The sequence below is a fragment of the Protopterus annectens genome, chromosome 12.part0 (genome assembly GCF_019279795.1).
Source record: "Protopterus annectens isolate FY-2018-M chromosome 12.part0, PAN1.0, whole genome shotgun sequence".
Classification (NCBI taxonomy): domain Eukaryota; kingdom Metazoa; phylum Chordata; order Ceratodontiformes; family Protopteridae; genus Protopterus; species Protopterus annectens.
The window spans coordinates 1,447,108,148-1,447,132,752 of NC_056746.1; the positions used below are offsets into that span (position 1 = coordinate 1,447,108,148).

Genomic DNA, 24,605 nt, shown 5'->3' on the forward strand with positions numbered 1-24,605 from the left:
ATAGGCCCTAGGGCCAATAGCCTAGTACCTAGCTATGAACCTATGTCACTGTCACCCAGTGTTGTGCTAGTGACTTATAAAAGTAATAAGTTATTATTACTAGTTTACTTCTAAGTGAAAGCAATATGTTACTATTACTTATTACTTTTCTAAAAAAGTAATATATTACTATTACTAGTTACTAACTAAAGTAACTAGTTACTGTTAAGTTACTTTTACATAAGTATAGTTTATCTGTTCTCATATTCAGATTTACTCACATAGTACTTGTGTGTGAGGAATACATGCTTACTGCACATGAATACGAGTGTATTAAAGTCGTATACACAGTGTTACAATAATGATAAATAGTATTTTACAGTCTGCATGTCCTCACTGTGGTCGCGTGGGTTTCCTCCGGGTGCTCCGGTTTCCTCCCACATCCCAAATACATGCTGCAGGTGGATTGGACACTCTAAATTGGCCCTAGGTGTGAGTGCGTGTGTGTGTGTGTGCCTTCTGTGGAAGGTTGGGCACCTGCCTGGCAGCTCAACACTGTAAAACTACACTGCCAATCATGAGAGGAGAGGTGATGTGCTGTGGCGTCCCCTAACCGGGAAAAGCCAAAAGAAGAAGTATTTTACAGTTTACAAAGTCCCACAGGCTAGTCTTTATAGTTAGAGTCACAATGTAATACTTAAACCAAAGTACACACAGCCAGCAACACAAGACCCATAACAAGTTACAACCCGTCAAATTTTCAACAATGCACATTAGGCTTATCTGCTAAAACAAATGCTGAGGATGCAAAAATGCTTACAGAAAATGTCATATACATCTAATAAGACTGTTAACATCAGCCAAAATATCACTTTATATAACTGTTCACAATGACTACACATTTCTGCTGGCTCGAAGAAGGAGCAACTTTTCAAAGTGTTCGTCAGTGAGTCTACTTCTTTTTGCAGTCAGCACTTGTCCACCAAGACTGAACAGGCATTCAACAGATGCACTAGATGGCAGAGCTGTATTATTGTTCAGAAATATCTTCTTGACTATAGGGTAATTGTTGAGAGAAGATATTTCTCTGGAAGGGTCAGCCAGATACATGTCCATCTGAGAAGATATGCTGACATTGGCTGGCGTCGAGACTCTGAAGCTGAAGAGACTGTCTTAAGCAGTTAATGCAGAAGCTTAAGATGACCCATATTCAGGTTCATCCACTTTCTGCATGGCATCAAGGAGCAGAGCCTTGCCTCTGAGTTTCTGCTCTTCAGTGTCCATCCATTGCAAACGGTACTGTGGCTGCACTATGCTAGCCAGAATGAGCTCTTCATGCTCCAGAAGGTGATTGAACCAAGGCTCATTGCCTTTAAGAAGAGCATCAACTAGCGACACAACAAGCTTCACAGACTGCCTGACTTCAGACAACTTATTTTTCAGGCACGTAATTGTTGGGATCAGGATTCCCATGAAGCTTTTCAGCTCTGACTGCAGGATGTTCAGCAAAATTGCCAGGGGCCACATTTCTTACACAAACTCAGCAACAAAGGTAATTTCTGCAGGCCTGAAGATGACAATTCCAATCTGTTCACATAGCTCATTCAGCAAGCCTTCACCCTGAGTTGCAATGAGGTGAATTCTCTCCATCACGTAGAAAGTGGCACTCCATCGTGTTGCATAGGGAATAATCAATGCCAGATCACACTTATTTCGAACAACCTCAGCAGCTTAGGTGCTGTGAATAGCCTTGTTCCAAGCAGCATAGCATTTGGCCATGGTGCTTCGCATGATAATTTTATACTGTGCATCATTACAAGCAGATTCAGCATCTTGCACAGCAGTTTTATTCAATGTGTGGGCTGCACATCTTAGATGAGGAGACAGTGAACAGATGTTCTTGCTTTGCCCTGACTGACTCAGCACAGCTGTCATGCTGTTGTAAATCACTTCACCATCATCATCCTCATCTTGGGAAAGAATGCTTGTAATCTCAGATCTCTCACATTCCGAGAAGACAGTGAAAGCCTTTACAATATTGCTGCCATTGTCAGTAATTGTTGCACACACCTTTTGATCTATCTTGTACTTGATGGGAATGCTCTCAAGAGTCGATGCTATTAGATCATATACATGCCTTCCCTGTAATCTGCAGCATGACAAAGCAACAAACTTTCTTTGAAGTGTGTCACAGTTGATCCAGTGGGCGGTGACACGAAAGAAACTATGATTCTGATGGATCCAAATGTCAGCCATAGTGTGCTGCATACTATCGTCATTCATGATGGAAGAAGCTGCAAGCATGTTCTTATTATTCATAAGCATATTCGTATACTTTTCTATAAGATCATATATCTGCCAAATCTATTTTTTTGCTTAAAGTTAAATCACTGTCTCAAAGCAAAATCTTTCTCACTGCATTATTATTAACACCACACACAAGCTTGTCTTTTATCAACTCATCTCTCAGATCACCAAATCTGCACGTTTTTAACTTGTTTCTCAAGTCAGTTACATATGCTGCAAAAGTTTCACCAGGCTTTTGCTCTCTTGTGTAAAATAGTGCCTTTCCTCTATAATATTCGTTTGAAGGTTGCACATTTCTCTGAATTTACGTTTTAAGCACTCCGTGTCTTCCCGTGTTTCAGCCTGTATCACAATATGGCAGTCTTCCCCTTCAATGCATAAACAGCAGGTGCATGTACAAATGAATGTTCTCTCTCAGTGGCTTCTGAACCAGCTAAATTGAGAAGAATAAATTATTTTGTATGTGTGTCTTTATCAGAAAAAGCAGCCTATATGAAAATATCATATTCTTGCTCAAACACTCTCCAGTTTTCAGCAATATTATTATCAAACACAAGCTGATCAGGTCTGTAAAATCCCTCTGCCTTGCCAAATAAATGTCAAACACACACCAAGTACTTGCAATAATATTCAGCTGTGCAACATACTCTTTGAAATAACTGTACTCTTTGAAAAGACTGTACTGTAATACTGCACACACTGGCAACACTTTGCACACTAGATATTTTGAATAGCTTTAGATAGTGTGAAAAAGTAGTACAGTGTGAAAAAATACAGTTGTTTTCTCTTTTTTGAACATTTTATATGATTCTGATATTGTTTCAAATGTTTTCGTAATTATTTCAAGTACCTTTTTCAGTATGTCGCAGCATTTTGTTTATTCAGTAACTTGTTTGGAATGCTTTGCTTTATATTCATTGAGGGAAAAATCATTTAAACGAGTTTAAGAACCTGGAAATATTTTCTGACCTGTTTACGAGTTGTTTACAGTCGTTTGAGCCACTTTTGTATATTACTCCATTTCTGACTGTGCGCCTCATGGTTTTAAGAAGTTTTGACTTCGGATCCCATTCTGAGAACATGTCACTCATCTTTTGTATTTAGATAAGATGACAAGGCTTGAGTGTTCATTTAAGATATTTATTACACACAAACACATCAGGATGGATGACTGGAACATTAAACTTAAGCAAACTAGCTAACTCACTGACTGGTATACACATACTTGCTTACACTCCAGCTGATTACACAAAATGGCACTCTGCTTGCACGTGCTGAGTACTTCAAAGGTTCATAGGTAGGTACTAAGCTATTGGCCCAAGGGCCCTACGTAGGCCTAGCCAACAAGGTTCCCTGGCTTATGCCATCGAAGAAAGTTATTTTCCTGTGCCACTGTCAAGCAGAGACACAGAAGTGATCCCCGGGGTGTATTTCTTATTTCCCATCCACTCATCAAGATTTTAATTGAAGAGTGCTAATAAAGAACTTTCCTTGACATAGATAGGTAGCCTGTTCCAGAGATGGGAAGTCTCTGGGACAGGAATCTATCCCTCCAGCATGTCCCTGTTTATTGTGGTGACAAGGTTTAGGTCCCTAGAGCATGTAGCTTGGATGGATTGGGATTTCTTTAGGTGTAGCATGTCCAACAGCTCTGGGTTTGACATAGCTTTATATGTTAGGCAGAGATCACCTTGGAGAAGGCGATATGCTACAGAGTAAAATTGGAGTTTTTTGAGACGGTCAGTGTAGGGCATTTGTTTGAGGCCAGTAATCCTCTTTGTGAGGTACTTCTGTAGTCTTTCCAGCTGCTGCAGATGTCTTGTGAGGTACATTCCAAAAGTGGCATTGTACTGTATAATGGGTCTAATGAGTGTCGAGTAGAGGGGAACAATGACCTCTTTTTTCCTGGATGAGAACCCTTTTATGATGAGGTGTGCCATGTAGAAGGACTTCCTGACTACTGTGGCGATGTGACTATCAAAGGAGAGACTACTGTCCACCTGGGTCCCAAGTTCTCTTATTTATTTATTTATATTTGTTGACCGGGAGTGTCCGACTGGACGTAGGTTCATTTTCAGCGGAGGCCTGGGGAGAAAAGCTCCACAGTTAAAATAAACAGACAGTAGTTACATTGGATTACATAGCGATTAACAATTTACATAGCAATTTACAACATATTTACAGCTGAAGAACATAGTACATCTTATTACACATTTGGTGTTTAGTAGATTGCTGACTATGTGGTAGTTCATGGGTACAGAGTTTTTACCAAAGGGGATGACAATGCACTTTTTGGCATTGAGCTTGAGGCCATGGCTCTGACACCAGGCATCTGTCTCAGTGAGGCCCTTCTGTAGGATGTCCATATCATTTGGGAACTTGACTATGGCTCCTAGTTTGCAGTCATCTGCAGACTTCGTTAGCCAAAGGCCTTCTGTGTTAGCCTGTACTTCAGAGAAGTAGATACAAACAGGAGAGGTCCCAGGACTGAACCTTGTGGTACTCCACTTATCACTGGTTTGAGGTCACTTTTACAGTGTGAGTTCTGTTAGTGAGCCACTTGGCAACCCATCTTGTGATGTAGGGATTTATACCTAGTTTAGTGAGTTTAGCTATAATTCCAGAGTGGGGGATGGTGTTGAAAACCTTGGCGAGGTCAAGATAGGCTGTGTGAACCACCTTACCCTCATCTACGGCTTTGGTGACTGCCTCAAAGAAGTCAATCAGGTTCAGGAGGCATGATCTGCCTTTCACAAACCCGAACTGGGTGGGAACCAGAGTTCGGAGGTTTCCAATGTCTTTGTTTATGAGTTCCATGGCCTTGCAGACCAGGCTCGTCAGACTAATAGGGCGATAGTTTCCGGGATCAGTGGTGGCTCCCCCTTTGTGGAGTGGGATAACTGTTGCTGTGCACCATTCAGTGGGCACAAAGCCTGATGCAAGGCTGTTATTGAACATGGTGCTTAGGTGGGGAGCCAGTTCGTTCTGAAGTTTGTGTAAAACGCAGCCTGGGATGTTGTCCAGTCCCATGGATGCTGTGTTTTTGGCTTTATAGAGTGCAGCTTTTATCTGTGTAGTTGTGATTACAGGGACTGCATTCTTCCTGTATAGATATGGGCCCTTTATGGGGTGGGGGGGGTAAAGTTACCACTGAACCTATCTGCCAGGATGTTGGCAATATCAGTTGGTTCTGTAATTTTCGTGCCATTGTGCTGTAACTCAGAGCAGATCTGGGTGTTGCCACAGAGATTCTTGACATAGCTATAGAATGCTTTTTGGTTGTCCTTAGAATTAGTGATGATTTTGTTTTCATAGCTAGCTTTGGAGGATCTTATAAGGGATCTGAGCTTCTTACTGAGGCTGACCAGGGAGCTCCTCCACTCATGGGATTTTACTCTCTTTTGCAACAGTTTCTTCCTTCTGTTGTACAGTTTGTTTATGGCAGGGGACCACCAGATTGGCTTCCTTTTTTGGAGGATAGCGTCTTGGTTCTGTTTGGGATAGGATGATCCTTGCACTCGTGTAAGTGCTTATAGGGTGCATTTGTGTAGGATTCAGCAGTTGTAACTGTATTGTCCATCTGCATGGGTGTCATGAAGTTCACCACTTCTGTCTTAAGAAGCATGAAGTTGGCTTTGGAGAAATGTTTTACTGTGGTTTCCTTAATGGGGGGTGGGGGCAGGATGTTGATATCCAGGGCGAGTAGCTTATGGTCGGATCAGACCAACGTGGAGTTGACTTCAGGTGTGGAACACCGGTCACTCATGTTGGTAATGACTAGGTCTAGGAGATTGTTGCCCCTGGTGGGGGTGTGGATAAGTTGATCCAGGGCATTGGAATTTTTGAATTCCAGAAAGCATTGAGCTAAGGATTTGGTACAAGAGTAGTTTTCCCAGTTAATGGTGGGGTAGTTGAAGTCACCCATTATTAGGGTGTTTATTTGAACCCTAATATTTTCCAGTACATCAAGAAAAGAGGAGTGGGAATCCTAGGGCATGGTGGGGGATCTATAGCAAGCTACAATTTGGATTGGAGTTTTGCCCAGAGTTAGTTGCACTTGGATAACCTCGGATGCATTATGCTGAGCAACTAGCCAGGAGGTGTGGATATCCTTAATGAATATGGACACACCTCCGCCTTTGGTGTTTCGGCCGAAAAGTGTGATATGAGTTCTAGCCTGGTAGTGCAGGGGTGTTCTCTGGAGCCTTGAACTAGGTCTCATTCACTGCACAAATATTGATGTTCTCCATTTTAAGGAGTGCCTCAAGTGAGTGCATTTTGAGATTTAGACTTCTAGCATTGAGTAGCATTACCCTCAGTTTTTGCTTGCCTGTTCCTGTTATGGTGGTGAATTTGTCATTTGAACCTTGCCTAAAAAAGGCACTATAGGAGCGGCAAGAGCCTTTGCCAGTATCTGGAATCCCAGGGGGCGACAGGTGCAGGCTATCTCTGGCAAAGCATCGTGGTCTGTCAACCATGTCATCCCAAGCAGACAGATACTGGATCCCCTTAGAATGAGACCAGAAGCTTAGCCAATTGTTGAAGCCAATTATTTTGTCCTTGTACTGCGGTATCATTCTGGCCGATGGCAGAATACTGCTCAGGGCTAGGGTCATACCTGCCTGGGCTGCAAGATCGGAGAGCTCTTCCATGTCTCTTTTCATGTAGCCCAGGGAGGTACGTCTCAGGTCATTCACACCAACATGGTCAATGACAGAGTCATAGTTGTACTTGTTGTGGAGTGACCTGAGTGCGTGGGTTATGTGGCTGATCCTGGCACCTGACAGGCAGCAGACAGTGACCTTCTCCTTGTTTAGGCTGGTGAGTGGGGCATAAGTGTGCCTGACTATAGAGTCATCTATGACTAGTGTGTTGGGTACGTTGTTTTGCCTTATTGGCTGTGGTTGAGTGGCACACTGAATCTGTGGGCTATGTGTCATTTAGGTTGTGTTGGGGGGATGGAGGTTGCTTGCGTTTCTGCTTTGGAGTTCTCTGTTGCTTAGACAGATTATTATAGAGTGCCTCTGCGAATGTTTTTGTGTTACTGTGTGTGGATTTTAGTGGTGTAGATTTATTGAGACTATGTGATGAGTGTAGTGTGGTGCAAATGTTTTCCTTCTCCTCTTGATTGTCAAGTTCAGTCTTGGTTTGAGAGAGCTTAACCTCCAGTTTGACTAGATAAGTCATCACTCACAGGTTGTAGTGTTGGGTGGTAGGAGGAGAGGGTTGTGTACATGAGGCAATTTCTACATTACCTCAAGATGCCCAGATTCATCAGATAGACAGGAGAGAACACTGGGAGCTGACCCTTGGACATGCCTGAATAAAAAACTATTTTCCTCTAGATAAGTGAGGAAAGTGAGTACAAGAGCTGTTTTTCTCTAAGCAAGTGAGAAAAGTAGGTATAAAAACTGTTTTCCTCTAGGTAATGAGGAAGGTTGAGTGCTATAGTAATTAGTAGTTTTTTTTTTTAACTTTCTGTGCATGTGTCCATGAACTACAGTGGCTTTAAAAGTACAACACACACACTATGATCTACACTCCCTGTGTTCGAGTGGGTTTCCTCAGGGTGTTCTGGTTTCCTCCCACATTCCCAAAACATGATGCAGATGGATTAAACTTTCTAAACTGGCTTTACGTGCGAGTATGTACATGCATGTGCCTTCTGAAGAAGGTTGAGCGCTGGGCTGGCGACTCAACAATGTAAAACTCCACTGCCACTTGTTCTGCAGACTGACGATCCACCGTGGTGATCCCTAACGAGCACAGCTGAAAGGAGAAGAAGACTAGTCTCTATAGCTAGAGAGTCACAGATAATAATTAAACCAAACCAGCCAACAGCACAAGACCTATAAAAAACTATCACATTTTGTCTATTTTCAGCAACTAAAAATTGAAACCCGAAAAGAATTTTAAACAGAACATAACATTGGTGAAGTGGGTTGGGGCATCGGATGCTCAACTGATGAGTGATGAGTTTGATTCCGACTGATGTTGGTATGAAGAATCAATGCCATCTCTAGCAGACTAGAATTGTCCAGTGTTAGGTGATGTTTTAGTGGGGGAGAGTCCCACAGTACCAGGGCAGGGCTGGAGTCTGGTCATCATTAGCTTTCACCTCCTTGCAGTACTAAAACAAAATGATGTAAATTTTGCTCCAGACTAATTCTAATGATCTATTATGAATGCTATGTGCTATGAGTTGTGCCAACATAATGTTGTAATTTTTTTATCCAAATTGCCACTTCAAAGTGTCTATTACCTCCTAACATTCGATTCGTTTTCATACTGTATAGGGACCCCGGAAGTTTTACATCCCTCTTTAGGAGGCTATATCACCCACATTGAGAACCACTGGTTTAAGCAAAGGTAACTCACATTTAAGTTACTAGTTACTAAAAAAAGTAATATATGACTAGTTACTATTTTGAAAAAGTAACTAGTTATATTACTAGTTACTAGAAATTGTAATATATTACAGTAATATATTATTTATTGTAATAGATTACTCCCATCACTGCTGTCACCTGAGGGAGTTAAAGTAAGCAGCAGAACTGAAGAGAAGGGAGGAGTCACTGAAAGAGTGTGTTCTAAAAAAGTACAAAAATGCATTACTTGATTCTAAAATTTGTGACAACCCCTCCCCCGAAATGGAGAATTCTAAGCAGCAGGTAGGTGTTGTGAAAAAGAAATGCAAAAATGATTTCACCAGAGTAGTTACACAGCAGGAAGCAGTGCCTGGTCAGAGTTCCTAAACTATTAAAGACATGGATCTCATGGGGAAGGGGCTAGGCAGCAGGCACATTTGAGTAAGACAGCATCATGGTGAAGAGAAGGATAAAAAAGAAGGTAGTGTATAGTAAGGGACAAGATAACCATGACCAGAGTCTAATGATATTCCTCTTGAGCCAAAATATAGGAACTGGAAACAAAAAGAAGGGAGTTCTGTGTACTAGTTTCATAAATAAAGAAAACAGGAAAAAAATAAAGTAGTGACTTCAAATGCCACTAAAGAATATTGGCATGGGTTGGCATTTTTAAGAGAAGAATAACACATATAGACCTCACTGTCTGTTTTTTTAGGTCAGGATGCAGTACCCTCATCCTCACAATAGTCTGACCTTCAGGTAAGCCAGTTAAATTCTTAAAAGGCACAATGGGAATAATACACTTTGAGCAGCGCAAGGAAATATAGCAAGAGTTATAGGGGGAAAAGCTGAACAAGATGTTCATGTTTCTTACCCATACGCTGAGATGCACAGTGACTTGTTATCTGGAGTTAAGATAGAAAGTGAAGATAGAGATGAAATGATGTGCCCGCTGTTGGTGCTCCAGTCGTTCAACACCGTTGTGATAAAATTAACACAGAGCCAGTATTTTAGAGGGATACCTAGGAACTGACAAAGCAAAACAAAGATCCTAGCAAGGTTTTCCTAGCCTAGAATAATAAAGAAAAATGGGGACATTTGTGCTAGATGCCCTCAGTTTCAGAAAATTGTCCCTCATCTAGACTTTTAAAAATCCTCAGCTTCCAAAGCCTATCAGAGAGGGGTACCATTTGAAACTTCTACAGTAGGCATGATTAAAATCCAGCAATGGACTTCAGTGTATTTTACTTGTTTTTAGACAATGCAACTAAATAGCTGATCCACTACATAAATCTAATAGTAAATCAACAACTAGGGAACTAGGCTTACTATTATACAAGAACGAGATATTGAAAAAAATGGTTATGGGACTCTTATGTAAAGAATAATGCACCAGCTGTACTATGGTTGGATTGGTTGAGCAGTTTAAATGAATGCTAAAATCCATGCTAACAAAACTATTGAATATGACAAATACAGAGACCAGAAAAGCCCATGGCTCTTTTTTATCATTAGAGAGGTCTGTTTCCTATCATGCATACATTTTTATCCTAGAACACCAGCATGATAACATCCATTAGCTGCATTGACCTGTAATGACAGCAGTCCAGGTTGTTATGGTAAGGTAATGCAGCAGGACATGCTGCCTGTATGATGTCAGCCTCATTGAATGAAGCCCAAATGATATGCAGGTAAATGGTGGCATATATGCATGGCTGATGCATTTTACTGTTCACTGTTTTTCTGAATCTCATTGTCCGATGTTCTTCATCTCACATTGCTGCAGTCCTTACACTTGGGTAGTCCGCTGTCCTCGGTCGGCCCGAATATCAAAGTATAAGGCTGACGTCGGTCAAGGCGCATTTGACTGACATCAGGACGTCAGGGTACAAATGCGCATGACCGACGTCATATCCTCAGTCTTTTTTGCCGCATGGTCCGATGCAGAAGCAGCATTGCAAGTGCCGGTTGGCGTTCTGAGATTTTTCGATTTCGAAGTTTCAGACCGAGTCAAAGTTGGCTAAGTACCCCGTTGGGGAATATTTTAGTTTTTCTTGCCTCAGTGGTTTACCGGATGTCAGAAAAAGTGAATAATTGCATTTCTTGTGGGAAACAGATACCGCATAGAGATTATCATACTTTGTGTATTCCTTGTTTAGGGCCTGAGCACGACGTTGTTGGGTGTCGCTCTTGTGCTAGATTCAATAAACGCACTATAAAGAGAAGGTTGGATTGTGCCAGGTTAGTCTTTGGGAAGCGGTGCAATTATAAAATGCCGTCGGATGCTCCAACGCCCGCTTCTTCGAAGAAGCGCAAGGACAAAGCAGTTAAGCCTAGGCTGGAAGAACCGTCTGTACCGGACGCCGGTTCTTTAGAGGTGTCGGTGGAGCCGGTGGTTCCACCAGAGATTTCTTTGGGTTCCCAGGGAGAGACTTTGTTATTGCAGGATGTGGCCTCTCAGGAGGCAGGTCAGGCTGAAGGGGCTTCTCAGGTTACTTTACTCCCCTCCCTTCCTAGGGTGGTTAGGCCCTCTCCTTCTGTTGCCAAGGCTTCTCCCAGAGGCAGGCCAGGTTTAGCTTCAGTTGGTGTCACCCCTAGTTCTTCAGGAACTGTGCCCAAGAAGCATATGCTTAAAATGGCAGAAGATTTGATTACTTTGATTAGGGGTTCTTTGCCCCCTCCTGATAAGAGACCTAGGGTGGAGCCTGAGCCAGGAGGTTTTGAGCAGGCTTCGGATGTTTCAGAGTCTTCGGCTGAAGACTTGCAGGAGTATTCTCCTTATTCGGACTCTGATGTGGATGATTCTACTCCTTCTGCTTCTCCTCCTGAGGATTTTTCTTTTCAGAAACTCTTCATTCTATGAGGGAGCATTTTAAGTGGGAAGGTCAGGACTTCTCTGATTCCAGGAAAAGGCTTAGGGAATTTTGTTTTACCCCAGCATAGGCCTTTGGCTATACCTCCTGTTTTGGATGTGGTGGAAGATGTTTTTGCAGAGGCTTCTCTTAATCCTGATTCTTTGCCTCCTGCTCCTGTTAAACCGGATAGATATTACAGGGTGCCTGAAGCTCATAAGTATCTTTTTAAGAGTCCTAGGGCAGACCCAGAAACTGTTAGTCAGGGGCCTAAAGGTGTTAAGGCTTCTGTTGTCAAGAATCCGGTTCCTTCAGACAAAGAGGCCAAGGCTTTGGATAGATGGGGAAAGAAAGTTTATACTTCTTCCACTCTAGCTATGAGGGCTTTGAATTGCCAGTTTCACATGTTAAAATACCAAAACTATCTCCTTTCACAATTGAAGTCTAAGGTTGATGCTCTGGCGGAAGGTATTGATTGTAAAGAGTTGCAAGATTTAGTACATGTTTCTGAACAGGTGGGTAAGCATTCTTTGCAATGTGGTTTTGATGCTGTACAGGCCTCGTCTAGGGTGGCTGCCACTGGGTCAGTTCTTCGCAGGCACGCCTGGCTGAGGGATCAGAATTTATCTGACCATGTTAAAACAAGGATTTTAGATGCTCCTTTACAATCTGATGTGTTGTTTGGTTCTCCTGTTGAGACAGTTTTAAAGAAAATGGAAGACAAGGCTAAGTCTATGCAGACTGTTAAAGATTTTTTGCAGGTTCAGCCTCCAAAGTTTAGTAGAAATTGGCCTACTAAGGGGTGGATGTATCCTTCTTATGATTCCCAGTCTAGGGGTAGATCTAGACGTGGTAGGGGCAGAGCTCAGGGCTCTTTCAGGCCTAGAACAGGGAGTTCTCCTGCACAGTCTTCAGGTGAGGGCAGGGGTCAGTCCTTTCGTAAACAGACCCAATGACCTACCTTTTCAGCTGCCAGAGCCTTCTCATCTGGCGGCACCTTTGGGAGGAAGGTTGGCACTTTTCAAAGAAAATTGGAGTTTAATTACCCAAGACAGATGGGTATTGGATATCATACACCACGGTTACAGGTTTTATTTCCATACCTTGCCTCCTTTCAAAGGCATGCCAGACGTTCCTCCTCCACAAAGAATAGAGGCTCACAAGCAAATTTCTCTGTTACTCCAAATAGGGGCCATTCAGCCGGTCCCTATGCCAGAAGTGGGCCTAGGATTTTATTCTTGCCTGTTCCTAGTACCAAAGAAAGGGAACATGTGGAGACCAATTTTGGACTTATCTATCCTCAACACTTATCTGGACATTCCCAAGTTCAAAATGTTGACGTTACAGCAGCTTTTACCTCTGCTGGGCAAAGATCATTGGATGGTAACTTTAGATCTCAAGGAGGCTTATCTTCATGTTCCTATCAGACTGAGTTGCAGGAAGTATCTGCGTTTTCGAGCTGGGACTTCTCATTATCAGTTCTCTGCATTGCCCTTTGGCTTATCTACTGCGCCCAGAGTGTTCACGAAAGTTCTGGCTCCAGTGATAGCTTTTCTCAGGTTAAAAGGAATACAGATTTATCCCTATTTAGACGATTGCCTGATTCTGGCTCAAGGAAGGGACGAGCTTCTTCATCATTTGGATTATGTGATAGCAGTGCTAAGATGCCTGGGGTATTCTGTGAACGAAATAAAGTCCAGTCTAGTACCCTCTCAGGACATGTGCTTTCTGGGTGTGAGACTGAATTCAGCATCCCAGATGGCCTTTTTGACCCCGGACAAACAAAAGAATCTTTCCCTTTACTTTCATCAGTTGTCTCATCAGTCCAGGCTGACTGCAAGGACGGTCCTTCAAGCCTTAGGGTTCATGGCATCTTGTATTCTGGTGCTTCCCAATGCCAAACTGCATATGAGGAAGCTACAATGGTATCTCAAAAATGTATGGACATAGCACTGCCAGGATTTGGACACTGTCATTCAAATAATACCTTGCATTCAAAAGGAATTTTTGTGGTGGGCTCAGGAATGTCACCTAAACAAGGGACTCTCTGTGACCCGGCCAGAGGCGAGTCAGATTCTAACGACAGATGCCTCAGACAAAGCTTGGGGAGCTCATCTGAATGGAAAGTGGATACAAGGCAAGTGGCCTGCCAGACTACAACATCTACATATCAACTTGAAAGAGATGTTAGCAGTCCAGTTTGCATTAATAGCTTTCAAGGATTTACTTCTTCCAGGGCAGGTGTTGATTCTAACAGACAACACAACTGTCATGTGGTACATCAACAAGCAAGGCGGAACACATTCTTATCCTCTATGCAGGCAAGCAATGATTTTGTGGGAGACTGCTCTCAGTTTACAGCTAAATCTTCAGGCAAGGTTTCTGCCGGGAGCACAGAACTCCTTAGCAGATGTGTTGAGCAGACAAATTATGGATCCCCACGAGTGGAAATTGGATCCTCATGTATTTCAGAAATTGACAGTGTCATGGGGAACTCCAGACATAGATCTGTTCGCTTCCCCACTAAACCACCAGCTGCCAAAGTTTTGCACAAAAAGGTTTCATCCCACAGCTTGGAGAGTGGATGCTCTTTCTTTCAATTGGAGCAATCTTCATGTGTATGCTTTTCCGCCTCTGCCTCTCCTACCAAAGGTACTACTAAAGACCAGACAAGACAAGCCAAGGATGATTTTGATAGCTCCAGATTGGCCTCGACAGCATTGGTACCCATTACTGAGGAGCCTGGTATGGAAGCCTCCATGGCCTTTGCCTTCGATTCCACACCTGTTGTCTCAGGAGGACAGTCATTTGCTCAATGTCAAGCTTCACTCCCTGCACCTAACAGCCTGGCATATTCTGTTTTGAACCATAGTGGGCCTCCACTTCCACAGCAAGTTTTGAATGTTATTTTGGAAGCTAGAAGGCCTAGTACAAGGAAAGTGTACGCAGAAAAATGGAAGAGATTTTTATTTTGGAGTGCAGCAAAGGATTTTGATGTTTCTGAGCCTAATTTAAGTGTGGCTCTTCAATATCTTACTGGGTTACTGGACAAAGGTTTGTCCTTCTCTTCTATTAAGGTTCATGCTGCAGCAATTTCGGCTCACTATGATTGTGACCCACCATTGTTTTCTCATCCTTTGTTCAAGCAATTTCTTAGAGGGGCAAAGAATATAAGACCCCCACGAAGAGCTCCTACTCCTGCTTGGGATCTCAATTTTGTGTTGGAGAAACTCACTCTACAACCTTTTGAGCCTGCAGCTACTGCTGAATTAAAGTTTTTATCATGGAAGACTGCTTTTTTGTTGGCTATTACCTCTGCAAGAAGGGTTTCTGAGTTGCAGGCCCTTATGGCAGTTGAGCCTTTCTTAATTTTCCATAAGGATAGGGTATCTTTACGTACTAATCCTTCCTTTATGCCTAAAGTGGTTTCTAGTGTGGCTTTAAACCAAACTATTCATTTGCCTACCTTTTATGCAAATCCCCAAAATAAAGGGGAAAAGATTTTGCACACTTTAGATGTACACAGGCAGTTGCGATATTATTTGGACAGAACTAAAGGGTTCAGGCAGTCTCAGCAGTTATTTGTTTCTTTTGCTTTGAGTTCTCAGGGCAAGCCTGTGTCAAAACAAACTATTTCTAAGTGGATTGGGTTTTGCATTTCTTTCTGTTATTCCCATCATGGCAAGGAAGTTCCAGCTGGGATTAGGCCTCATTCCACTAGGGCTACTGCCACTTCGACAGCTTTTTGAGAGGGGTGGCAACTAAGGATATTTTGGAGGCAGCTACTTGGAGTTCAGTGCATACTTTTTCCAGGCATTATCACCTACCACTTTACTCTAAATCCAGGGCTGGTTTTGCCACTGCTGTTTTGCAGGGCATTTTGGCAGCTCCTGCTTCCTTATAATGTGGCCATCCTCCCTTACCTCTGCTTTGGGATTCTACCCAAGTGTAAGGACTGCAGCAATGTGAGATGAAGAACATAGTACAGTTTTGTACCTACCATAAATGTAGATGTTCGAAGATCCACATTGCTGCAGTCCAATTTACCCTCCCTCCTTCCCCTCTGTAGTTAGAGGCGGTTGTCTGGGTTGGGTGGTCAATTGGGTGTATGTTGTATATATTGTACATATTTTTTGTGCTAGGATGGTTGGTTGTTGGTTTGCTGTCTTTTGGTTTTTTGACCTTTATTTTTAGGGTCTTCTGACATCTGGGGCAAGAAAAGACTGAGGATATGACGTCGGTCATGCGCATTTGTACCCTGACGTCCTGATGTCAGTCAAATGCGCCTTGACCGACGTCAGCCTTATACTTTGATATTCGGGCCGACCGAGGACAGCGGACTACCCAAGTGTAAGGACTGCAGCAATGTGGATCTTCGAACATCTACATTTATGGTAGGTACAAAACTGTACTTTTCATCATCATACTAATATTTGCAGCAATGTTCCATACTTAATGATCCCCTGAATAAACTCTGAGCTGACTGCATCTTAATAAGTGTGTTGGTTTGTTTGTATGTGTGCACATATGCAGTGCAGTACTGATCCACTGTGCTGCATGCTATTTTTATGTTGTGCATTTATTTGCAGTTTGTAAGTGGCATTTGCAGGAATCTTACCTATTACTATAGGATGCAGATTGCATGCCTGACTATTCTGCCTGAAATACATGTTGCTGTCCTCCCCAGATGTTTCCCTGAGTAACATTTGAAATGCTGAGACTCATTAGCGCATATCCCAGTACAGCAAGACTGAATCCATGGAATTAAATATACCTAGCCTGAGATTGCCTTTTCCTGGTATATTTCCTTCTGTCCAAGGTATGGTTATCTTACATTTGGTGTATATATAAGATCTGTGGGTATGGGATACTTAGGGGGCTTGCCATCTGCCAAAGCAACTTCAACGATGAACATAGATGATTGACATTCACTGATCTCCAGCAGTCTTTTTTTCAGTGTTTTAGGGTTTATAATTACAAGTCTTGGTTTCAATAAGTAGCCATAATTTGCATATTACTGGTATGGGTGCATCCACTCTATATCTATATTTATTTATATATGTATATATCTATATCTGTCTATCTATCTATATATATATATATATATATATATATAAAATATGTTTATATATATATATATATATATATATATATATATATATATATATATATAGATAGATAGATAGATACAGATATATATATAGAGAGAGATATTTCTCTCTCTTTATATATATATATATATATATATATATATATATATATATATATATATATATATATTATATCTCCTTTCCTGGCTGTTTCCAACACTTGTGCTGTGTACCCTGTAAATATTATTATACCACCTTTTCTGACCGTTTCCACCTCTGGTGTTGTGTATCTGGTAGTTGGTGCACAGAGTTAGAGGTAAAGATATGAGCTGTTAACCTGCTACTTCCAATAGTCCAAGATTATGCTCCCTTGCCCTCCATTTGCCTAGTCTGTTGACTCAAGCCAAGTCACTTGATCAGAAGTTCTTCCTGGGATGAGTCAGAAAAAGATCCTTATGCATCACTGTTCTACTCTTATTAATAAATAACTGTTAGCAGCCACTTTCTAAAGTACTGTCAGCACTGTGCACTCTCAGTAATACAGCTCCTTTCTTAAGTGCTTGAAGCATTTGTGTTGTTCACCCTGTAACATTGCACCCGTTTAACTGGGGATTTCCAGCACTGGTGCTTTGTACCCTATAAATATTACAAAATCTTTTCTGAGTGATTCCAGCATGGGCACTGTGTGCTCTCTAAATATTGCAACACCCCCCCCTTCCTGTATGTTTCCAGAGTTTGTGCTATAAACCTTATAAATATCACATCTCTTTTACTGAGTGTTTCAGAAACATGCTGTGCATTCTGCAGATATTATTTGTCTTTTACAAGTGTTTCCAGCAATCATGCCATATACCTCTAAATATTAATCCCCCTTTCCGGTGTCTCCAGTATCATTTATGCTATGTATTCTATGAACATTCCACCACCTTTACTATTTCCAGCACTTGTGTCACGTTCCCCTAAATATTTTCACCCTTTTCTGGCTGCTGCTAATTCCATTGTACATTACAATGTCCCACACTGCTGTGTCATACCTCTCAGCTGTCCAGACTTTCACCTCATATTTTTGGTGTTTCCTCATAAAATGTGTAGTTTTCTGGAAAAATCACTGAGTGTTGATATCAGTAATAATGACATACATTTCAGTTTCAGACTTCACATCCTTCATAAAATGCATACTAACTCAAATCCTGTTATTCCAACAACTTTTTAAGTTTATAAGAGCAATATTTAAAATCCTGTCCTTATTTTGTTTGCCCTTAGTCACCCCTTATTATTTTAGGCTTGGTCCAGATTTCTTGTGCTTAGTGGTTGACATTGCATTGCTGTATGCATTGTGGTGTACACTTGACTGCAGAACTCCTCCTCCAAGCTTCAGATTGTGCCGGAGGAAGTCCTCAGTGTGCATCTCACATGAAGGACGTTCAGTGTGTGCTTGCGGAAGTCCTCATTTTGCATCTCATGTGAAGGGCATTCAGTGTGCCTGAGGAAGTCCTCAGTGTGCATCTCATATGAAGGGCATTCAGAATGTGCTTATGGAAGTCCTTGGTGTGCATCTCACATGAAGGGCATTCAGAGTGTGCCTAAGGAAGTCTTCAGTGTATGTCTCACTTGAAGAGCATTTAGAGTGTGCCTGAGGAAGTCCTCAGTTTGCATCTCACATGAAGGGCTGAGAAAGTCCTTGGTGTGCACCTCATCTGAAGAACATTCAGAGTGCACCTGAGGAAGTCCTCTCTGTGCATCTCACGTCAAAGGCATTCAGAGTGTGCCTGAGGAAGTCCTCCATGTGCATCTCACATGAAAGGCATAATACTGTGCTGCTAAGTAGACTGTTTATTTTTCAGTATGGTGCACTATCCATGTGGAGACAGACCTCTGATTCTGTACATAAAATGTGCACCTATGAATACAGAGAATGAATCACCCCTGTATTACATATAGAGTTTAGTATGGAGCACTGACACTGTATCGGAGTCTTGTCTTTAGAAATAATGAGCTGACCATTTATTCTTTTCTTGTTAATTACTTCTTACATTAAATCAAAATCATGTGGTTTCAGCTGACTGATTCATTTGACTAGTTCTGCATTATAAAGTGACAATTTTGATTTTCACAGAACATTTCACAAAGTTGTTTCATCAGGTGTACTGAAAGTACACTTCAGAAACACACCCTTTTTAAAACAGTTAATGAAATCACATGGCAACTCCATTTAAAGAAGAAACATCATTAAAAAATGAAATACATTATTACATAAAACATATATATAAAATTCATCCATAAAAATTATAAACACTATCATCTTATGAACTCACTTAAATGGGACTACCTTCTAAGGGGTCTGGACTTTAATTTAGGTCTAAGTGGTGCACACTCATTTAAACCACTCCCTGCATCAGCTCTCATCCTAACTATCCATGTAGACTCTAACTCTTCTGTTCTTAGCCATATATCACCTATTCTAATATTTTCATAAATTCTTCCTATGACTAAAAACTTAAACTAATGCGTAGAATCAGTGCTGTTAACATGCTTGGCTAAGGCATTGACACAATTTATGTTACTGATGTAATAAATATGTTCCCTAATACGATCTTTAAAGGGCCTGTCCGTCTTGCCAATATAGAATTTACTACATTGTATGCAGTAGGTAAGATATATAACATGCTCAGTTGTGCAAGTGGCTGAGATATTAAATGTATAAGTCTTCTTTTGGTCTGGATGATAAAAACTACCTGTGGTATCCAAAAACTGGCAATATTTACATTTGCCATGAAATAAATATTGTATTATGAATCAGCCTCCCACAATTAAAGCACACCTTTCAACTTCTTTGCTTAATAATAGTGCTGTTTTATCTACAATCTTCTTGGTCTATGCTGTACTCATTAGCATAAACTGTACTTTAACAGAAGAAGGAATGCTTCATGTAGCTGAACATAACACATGATGAGAAAGTTACACTTAGGGTTATAACTACGAAGGAGGCGCACACACTGACAGGTTGTTATTCTAAAATATTAAGGAGTTACTACCTATTCTGCTGTATGTTGTTTTGTCAAGGTCTAGTATATAATGGTTTACCATTTTGTTTTTTGTATAGACATCTGAGTGGAATTACTTATTCACATCCATGTTAATGTAAAAGTGAAACAAGAATAGGACAGAAATGTTTCAGGGTTTACTATCAATATTGCAAAAGGTTAAATAATTTCTGTTTGCAATATCGAAGTAAACCTTCGAAACCGGAATCTCGTCCACATCACAATGTTGACCCAAGTGATTGACAAATTTGATTCCACATTGTCATTGAAAACATCACGTGATACCCATATAGGAGCTGATGTAAATCAAACTCCTATATGACATATCACGTTTTTTGCAGGAGGGCAAGCCCCCCTGCACCCCCCCCCCCCTAATAATATATTCCAACTCTGAGATCACACTACAGTGGGGATAGGGATTAATTTCCAATCTCCACTGTACCACGACCTCCATACAGTTTGTCAAACACACTAAGCGGAATGCACTACTGCAGTCGCATAAGTGTGTTCGACTATCCCATACACTTTACATTCTATGAACAACAATCTGATTTCGGCAGCATACGCACCAACAGGTTGTCGTTCGCAGTATTGATAGTAAACCATGTTTCAGAGAGGCCTGACGGAGACAAAGCATAGACGATTATGATTGGGCCTCTGATTATAACTGACTTATTGTGTGTGTAAGACAAGAAATTCACCTTGAAAACAAACACATAATAATAGATTATGAGCAGTGATCTGATCATAATTCTTTGATGCACATGGCTCTTTATCTGTCCCATATACTACCAGGTTCAGAAAAAACAATTAGGAGCATGAAGTGCTTTATTGGCTTTGAAAGCTGGTAAAGGAACCACTGTCATACCGCAGCACGCCTTTCAACTTCTTTGCTTAAAAATTCTGGACAAATCAAAAAGTAATGCGGGGGGTGGGGGGGTGGGGTAAATCAGGAAAAAAATTCAAATATTGCTCTGATTCATTTAATGTTAACAGAACAACAGGGTTTTTCTCAGTTTGCATTTTATGAACAATAAAAAGTATGAACCACTAATGCTGACATTACTGGCTGACTATAATTCTCAAAGATCAAATCAAAGAAGAAAAAAAACAAGGTACAGAACAAAAATATGCAACAAACTCAGGAACACTGGACAGAAGGCAGAAATTAAGGTCTATTATAATCTAACACTTTTAGTACCCAGAACAAAGTTCAATTGTAAAAAAACTATGGAGATGTTTACCAGTTGTTATATACCCTGTAAGTGCTGTTATGTTCAGGAATATATTAACGAGTTTAGATATTAGAAGGTAATACCTGTACTCCATGCACTACAATTATGTCACACAGAGTATGCAAAGAGGCCCTAGGATGACAACAGATTGCAAAGTAGCTATTACATTTTCTTTATTTTGAGCCCAGTACTTTATTTTATAGAAGGTATTTATTATGCTCTGACTTCAGAAATAGGAGAGAAATAATGCCCTGAGGATCCCATAGATACAGTTCAAGTAGTCTTAACTGCACTGAGTACTTTTTAATAGTTTAACTTTATTTATCTACCTCTGTTTACTAGGAAAGTCCAGCTGGTTCTGAACCCCTTTTCGTTAGAGGGCCACGGAAAAAATCTCCAGCATTACAATGAAACACGAAGCTGAGTAATTTTAACAGTTCAAAAAATAATTCAGTCATAAAACAAGTACATATAACTGTAGCACTCATTCATAGAAGCTTGGATACTGTTGTCTGAGAATAGGAAACGTATCAGTTTAATAGCATATCTGATTTGTGCTACTTTTGCTAAAGAATTTCTGAGAACATGAATCATACAGTAGTGAAATTTGCCTCACTGGTTAACATTTTGTTGATTGTTTCTTTAAGATGTAATAAAAAACTACAAAATAAATACAGTTTGTGCAAAATCCATGTGCCTTAGGACAGGCTTGTATACAGAAAAAAGATTTTAAGTTTGACCATGTTCTTTTCTCCCCAGCTGTTTGTTGGATTTGGTTTTCCATATGAAGGACCAGCTCCTCTGGAAGCTATCGCTAATGGGTGTATTTATCTCCAGCCCCGCTTCAACCCACCTCACAGCTCCCTCAATCATGAATTCTTCAGAGGAAAGCCTACATCAAGGGAGGCAAGTAATCACACCATTACTTTTTAGAGTGTGCATAAGGGATTGTGTGTTAAACACAGCCATGTACAAATATACAAAAGTACTGTAGAAAAGTGAAGTGAATATTTTTTGAGAGATTAAGAGTGCATTGTCAGTAGTATGCTACAGAGTGCCATGTACCCAGAACAGAGATGCAAAAGGACCAAACAGAAAATCATTTGGGTACTGTACCTTTTTATATGATTCACTTTTTCTTCCTCTTCTTTCGGCTTTTAGGGGGTCACCACAGCAGATCACCTGTCCACTCATGTTTGGCAGTGGAGTTTTACAGTGTTGAGTTGCCAGCCCAGTGCCCAACCTTCCACAGAAGGCACACACACCAAGGGCCAATTTAGAGTGTCCAATCTTTCTGCAGCATGTCTTTGGGATGTGGGAGGAAACCAGAGCACCCGGAGAAAACCCAAACAGCGGACATGCAGACTCTGCTCAGAAGGCACCCCAGCTGAGGATTGAACCGGAGAACCTCTTGCTGTGAGGCAGCAATGCTAACCACTGCTAACCACTGCACTGCCAAAATAGAAAGCAAGTGTCCTATTTTTCCTAACCATGACTTCTTAAGGACAATATTGCTTCCTCACTAAAGAAATAAAAATGGAAATTAAGTCTTTCTGGGCTGGATGGTAAACAATTATGTTTATAGTTAAAAATTTCTAAAAGATAGCAAACCTAGAGCAAAAAGGAAATGGAATTTCTGAGGCCAGGAAGCTATGTCTGTAGCTTTATTCCAAACATACTATATTAGATAATGTGACATTAAAATTCTTAATTTTTAATATGACCAAGTCAGCTTTAAGCATTTTTTCATATAGGAATATTCTACTTTGTAATTTTCTTTAACCTATCTGATACTGATGTATATTCATAACTTAAAGATGATTATAAAAAATAAATTACTTAAATGAAAATATTCAGATGCTAAATGATGCATAGAAATCTATTTATTATTTTTTTCCCTTTGTCAAACAGGCAAGTGAGCCCTTTTCAGTCATAATGTATTCTGCAGAGAGTGGTGTAATAAAACAAAGGAATACAAATTCATACTGTATTACAGGTGGCATTAACTACAATAAATGCAGCTGATTAGAGATTGAAGTGAAATATAATACATAATGAGAACAATGTGAACAATATATATATATATATATATATATATATATATATATATATACTAAGTAGATCATGTAAGTAAAATAAGTGCTTATTAATTTTAAAAGTTATGATTTAATAAAATGAAACAGGCTTATGCACTAAGTAAAAAAAAAAAAAGAAAGTTGGACTTTATAGTGCTTTTATGATAATGCTGCGTAGGTAATGAACAAATTGTACAGCCATACCATATTGGACAAATGACAAAAAATAAATAAAATTGATGCCATTTTTCATATGGTTTTACTGTTCAGTGAATAAAAAATAATAAAAATAAATAAAGAAAAAAGTAACGTATATGTTGAATGTCGGACAGAGAGAAAGAATGAGACAGATTCAGAGAGAGAGGGTCAGTCTTTGTAGTACAAGCCATACAGCTTATGTTTGGCTCTTTAATGAATTCCTGGGTGAGTTTTCATATGCTGAGGTGCTGAGCGAAAATATTTTATTAGGGTACACGTGTAGGTGCCTTATGAAATCCATAGGCATGTATTGAAGTCTAATTACAATTTACTCTGACTCCTTTACTGTTCTTCAGCAGTTTATGTAATTATCAGATTATCTGCATAGAAGTTATGAGTATGATTGTGGAATTCTACGAGAAATCGAACAACAAGGAAAGAGCAGAGCAGATCACCAAGCGCTGACCCCTTTGAAACTCCAAGGATTATAGTACTTGGTTTACATAATGGTACATCCAAATTGGATGTACAACAATGAAAAACAAACCTGGACCTGAAACAAACAGATCCATACAACCACAGGTCTCTATAAGATATTCTCCTTTATCAGCTCATTTTGTCTATTTTTGGATGAAATAGGTAGCAGTCAAATAGGTTATCAGACTATGGCAGCCTTTTATACACTCTACTGATCTTGACTTAGGATTCATTTTTCTTGGGCTGACCATTTTTGACAACTTGATTGGTGGAGGAAGAATGCAGACATTTCCGTTGTCAACTTGCCCTTTCCATTTGCGATCCTTGAGGTAGAAGAATAACTAACACTACATCCAAAAGGATAGGAAAGAATATAGGGGAAAAGGCATAAGTTTACTATATGAGAAAGCAACATGGTAATATGCAGACATTGTAAAACAAGACAGATGTCAAGCCTCACATTCAGCAAGTCATAGAGCTTTCGTCCTGCTTTTCTGCCTAATTCAGTGAAGTAAATTGGAGGGTATTGTTGTATTTCATGGGGCAGAAGGACACTGTAGTTTTTCACTGGCACTGATTTAGGATTTGAAGAAGACAAAGGTATAGATACTTGTAATGTTATCAATGATAAAGAGTTTCTGATCTCTTAAAATTATAAATAGCAGCCCACATCAACGCAAATATAGTTATTTATAGCAAAATGATTATTTTGTTTAATCACAGAAAATAAAATCTAACAAGGAGTGCAGCTAGTATTATAGGAAGGTATATGTGTACAAGACAAAAGCAGCACTATGAATAAAAATTAATCTCTACTAGTAAACGTCTCTAAAGGAAACCCGCAAGGATTCTTGTCCAGCTGGAGAACATCATATCACTCCATTTTAACTAACTTGCAGCTGCTGAAACAAAGCTAGGTCGTCTTTATCTGGATACTGGGATAATTCTATGCATTAAGCTCAAACATGGTTAACTATACT

The 24,605-nt window shown here is 40.4% G+C and overlaps 1 protein-coding gene across 1 annotated transcript in view; it reads left to right on the forward strand.

Annotated features, from left to right (window-relative positions):
- MGAT5B (alpha-1,6-mannosylglycoprotein 6-beta-N-acetylglucosaminyltransferase B) overlaps positions 1 to 24,605 on the forward strand; it is a 3,749,208-nt gene that overhangs the window by 3,511,109 nt on the left and 213,494 nt on the right. The window contains exon 13 of the mRNA XM_044089029.1: positions 21,635 to 21,781. Within this exon, the coding sequence (XP_043944964.1) occupies positions 21,635 to 21,781 (147 nt within the window). The remainder of the gene's footprint in view (positions 1 to 21,634; positions 21,782 to 24,605) is intronic.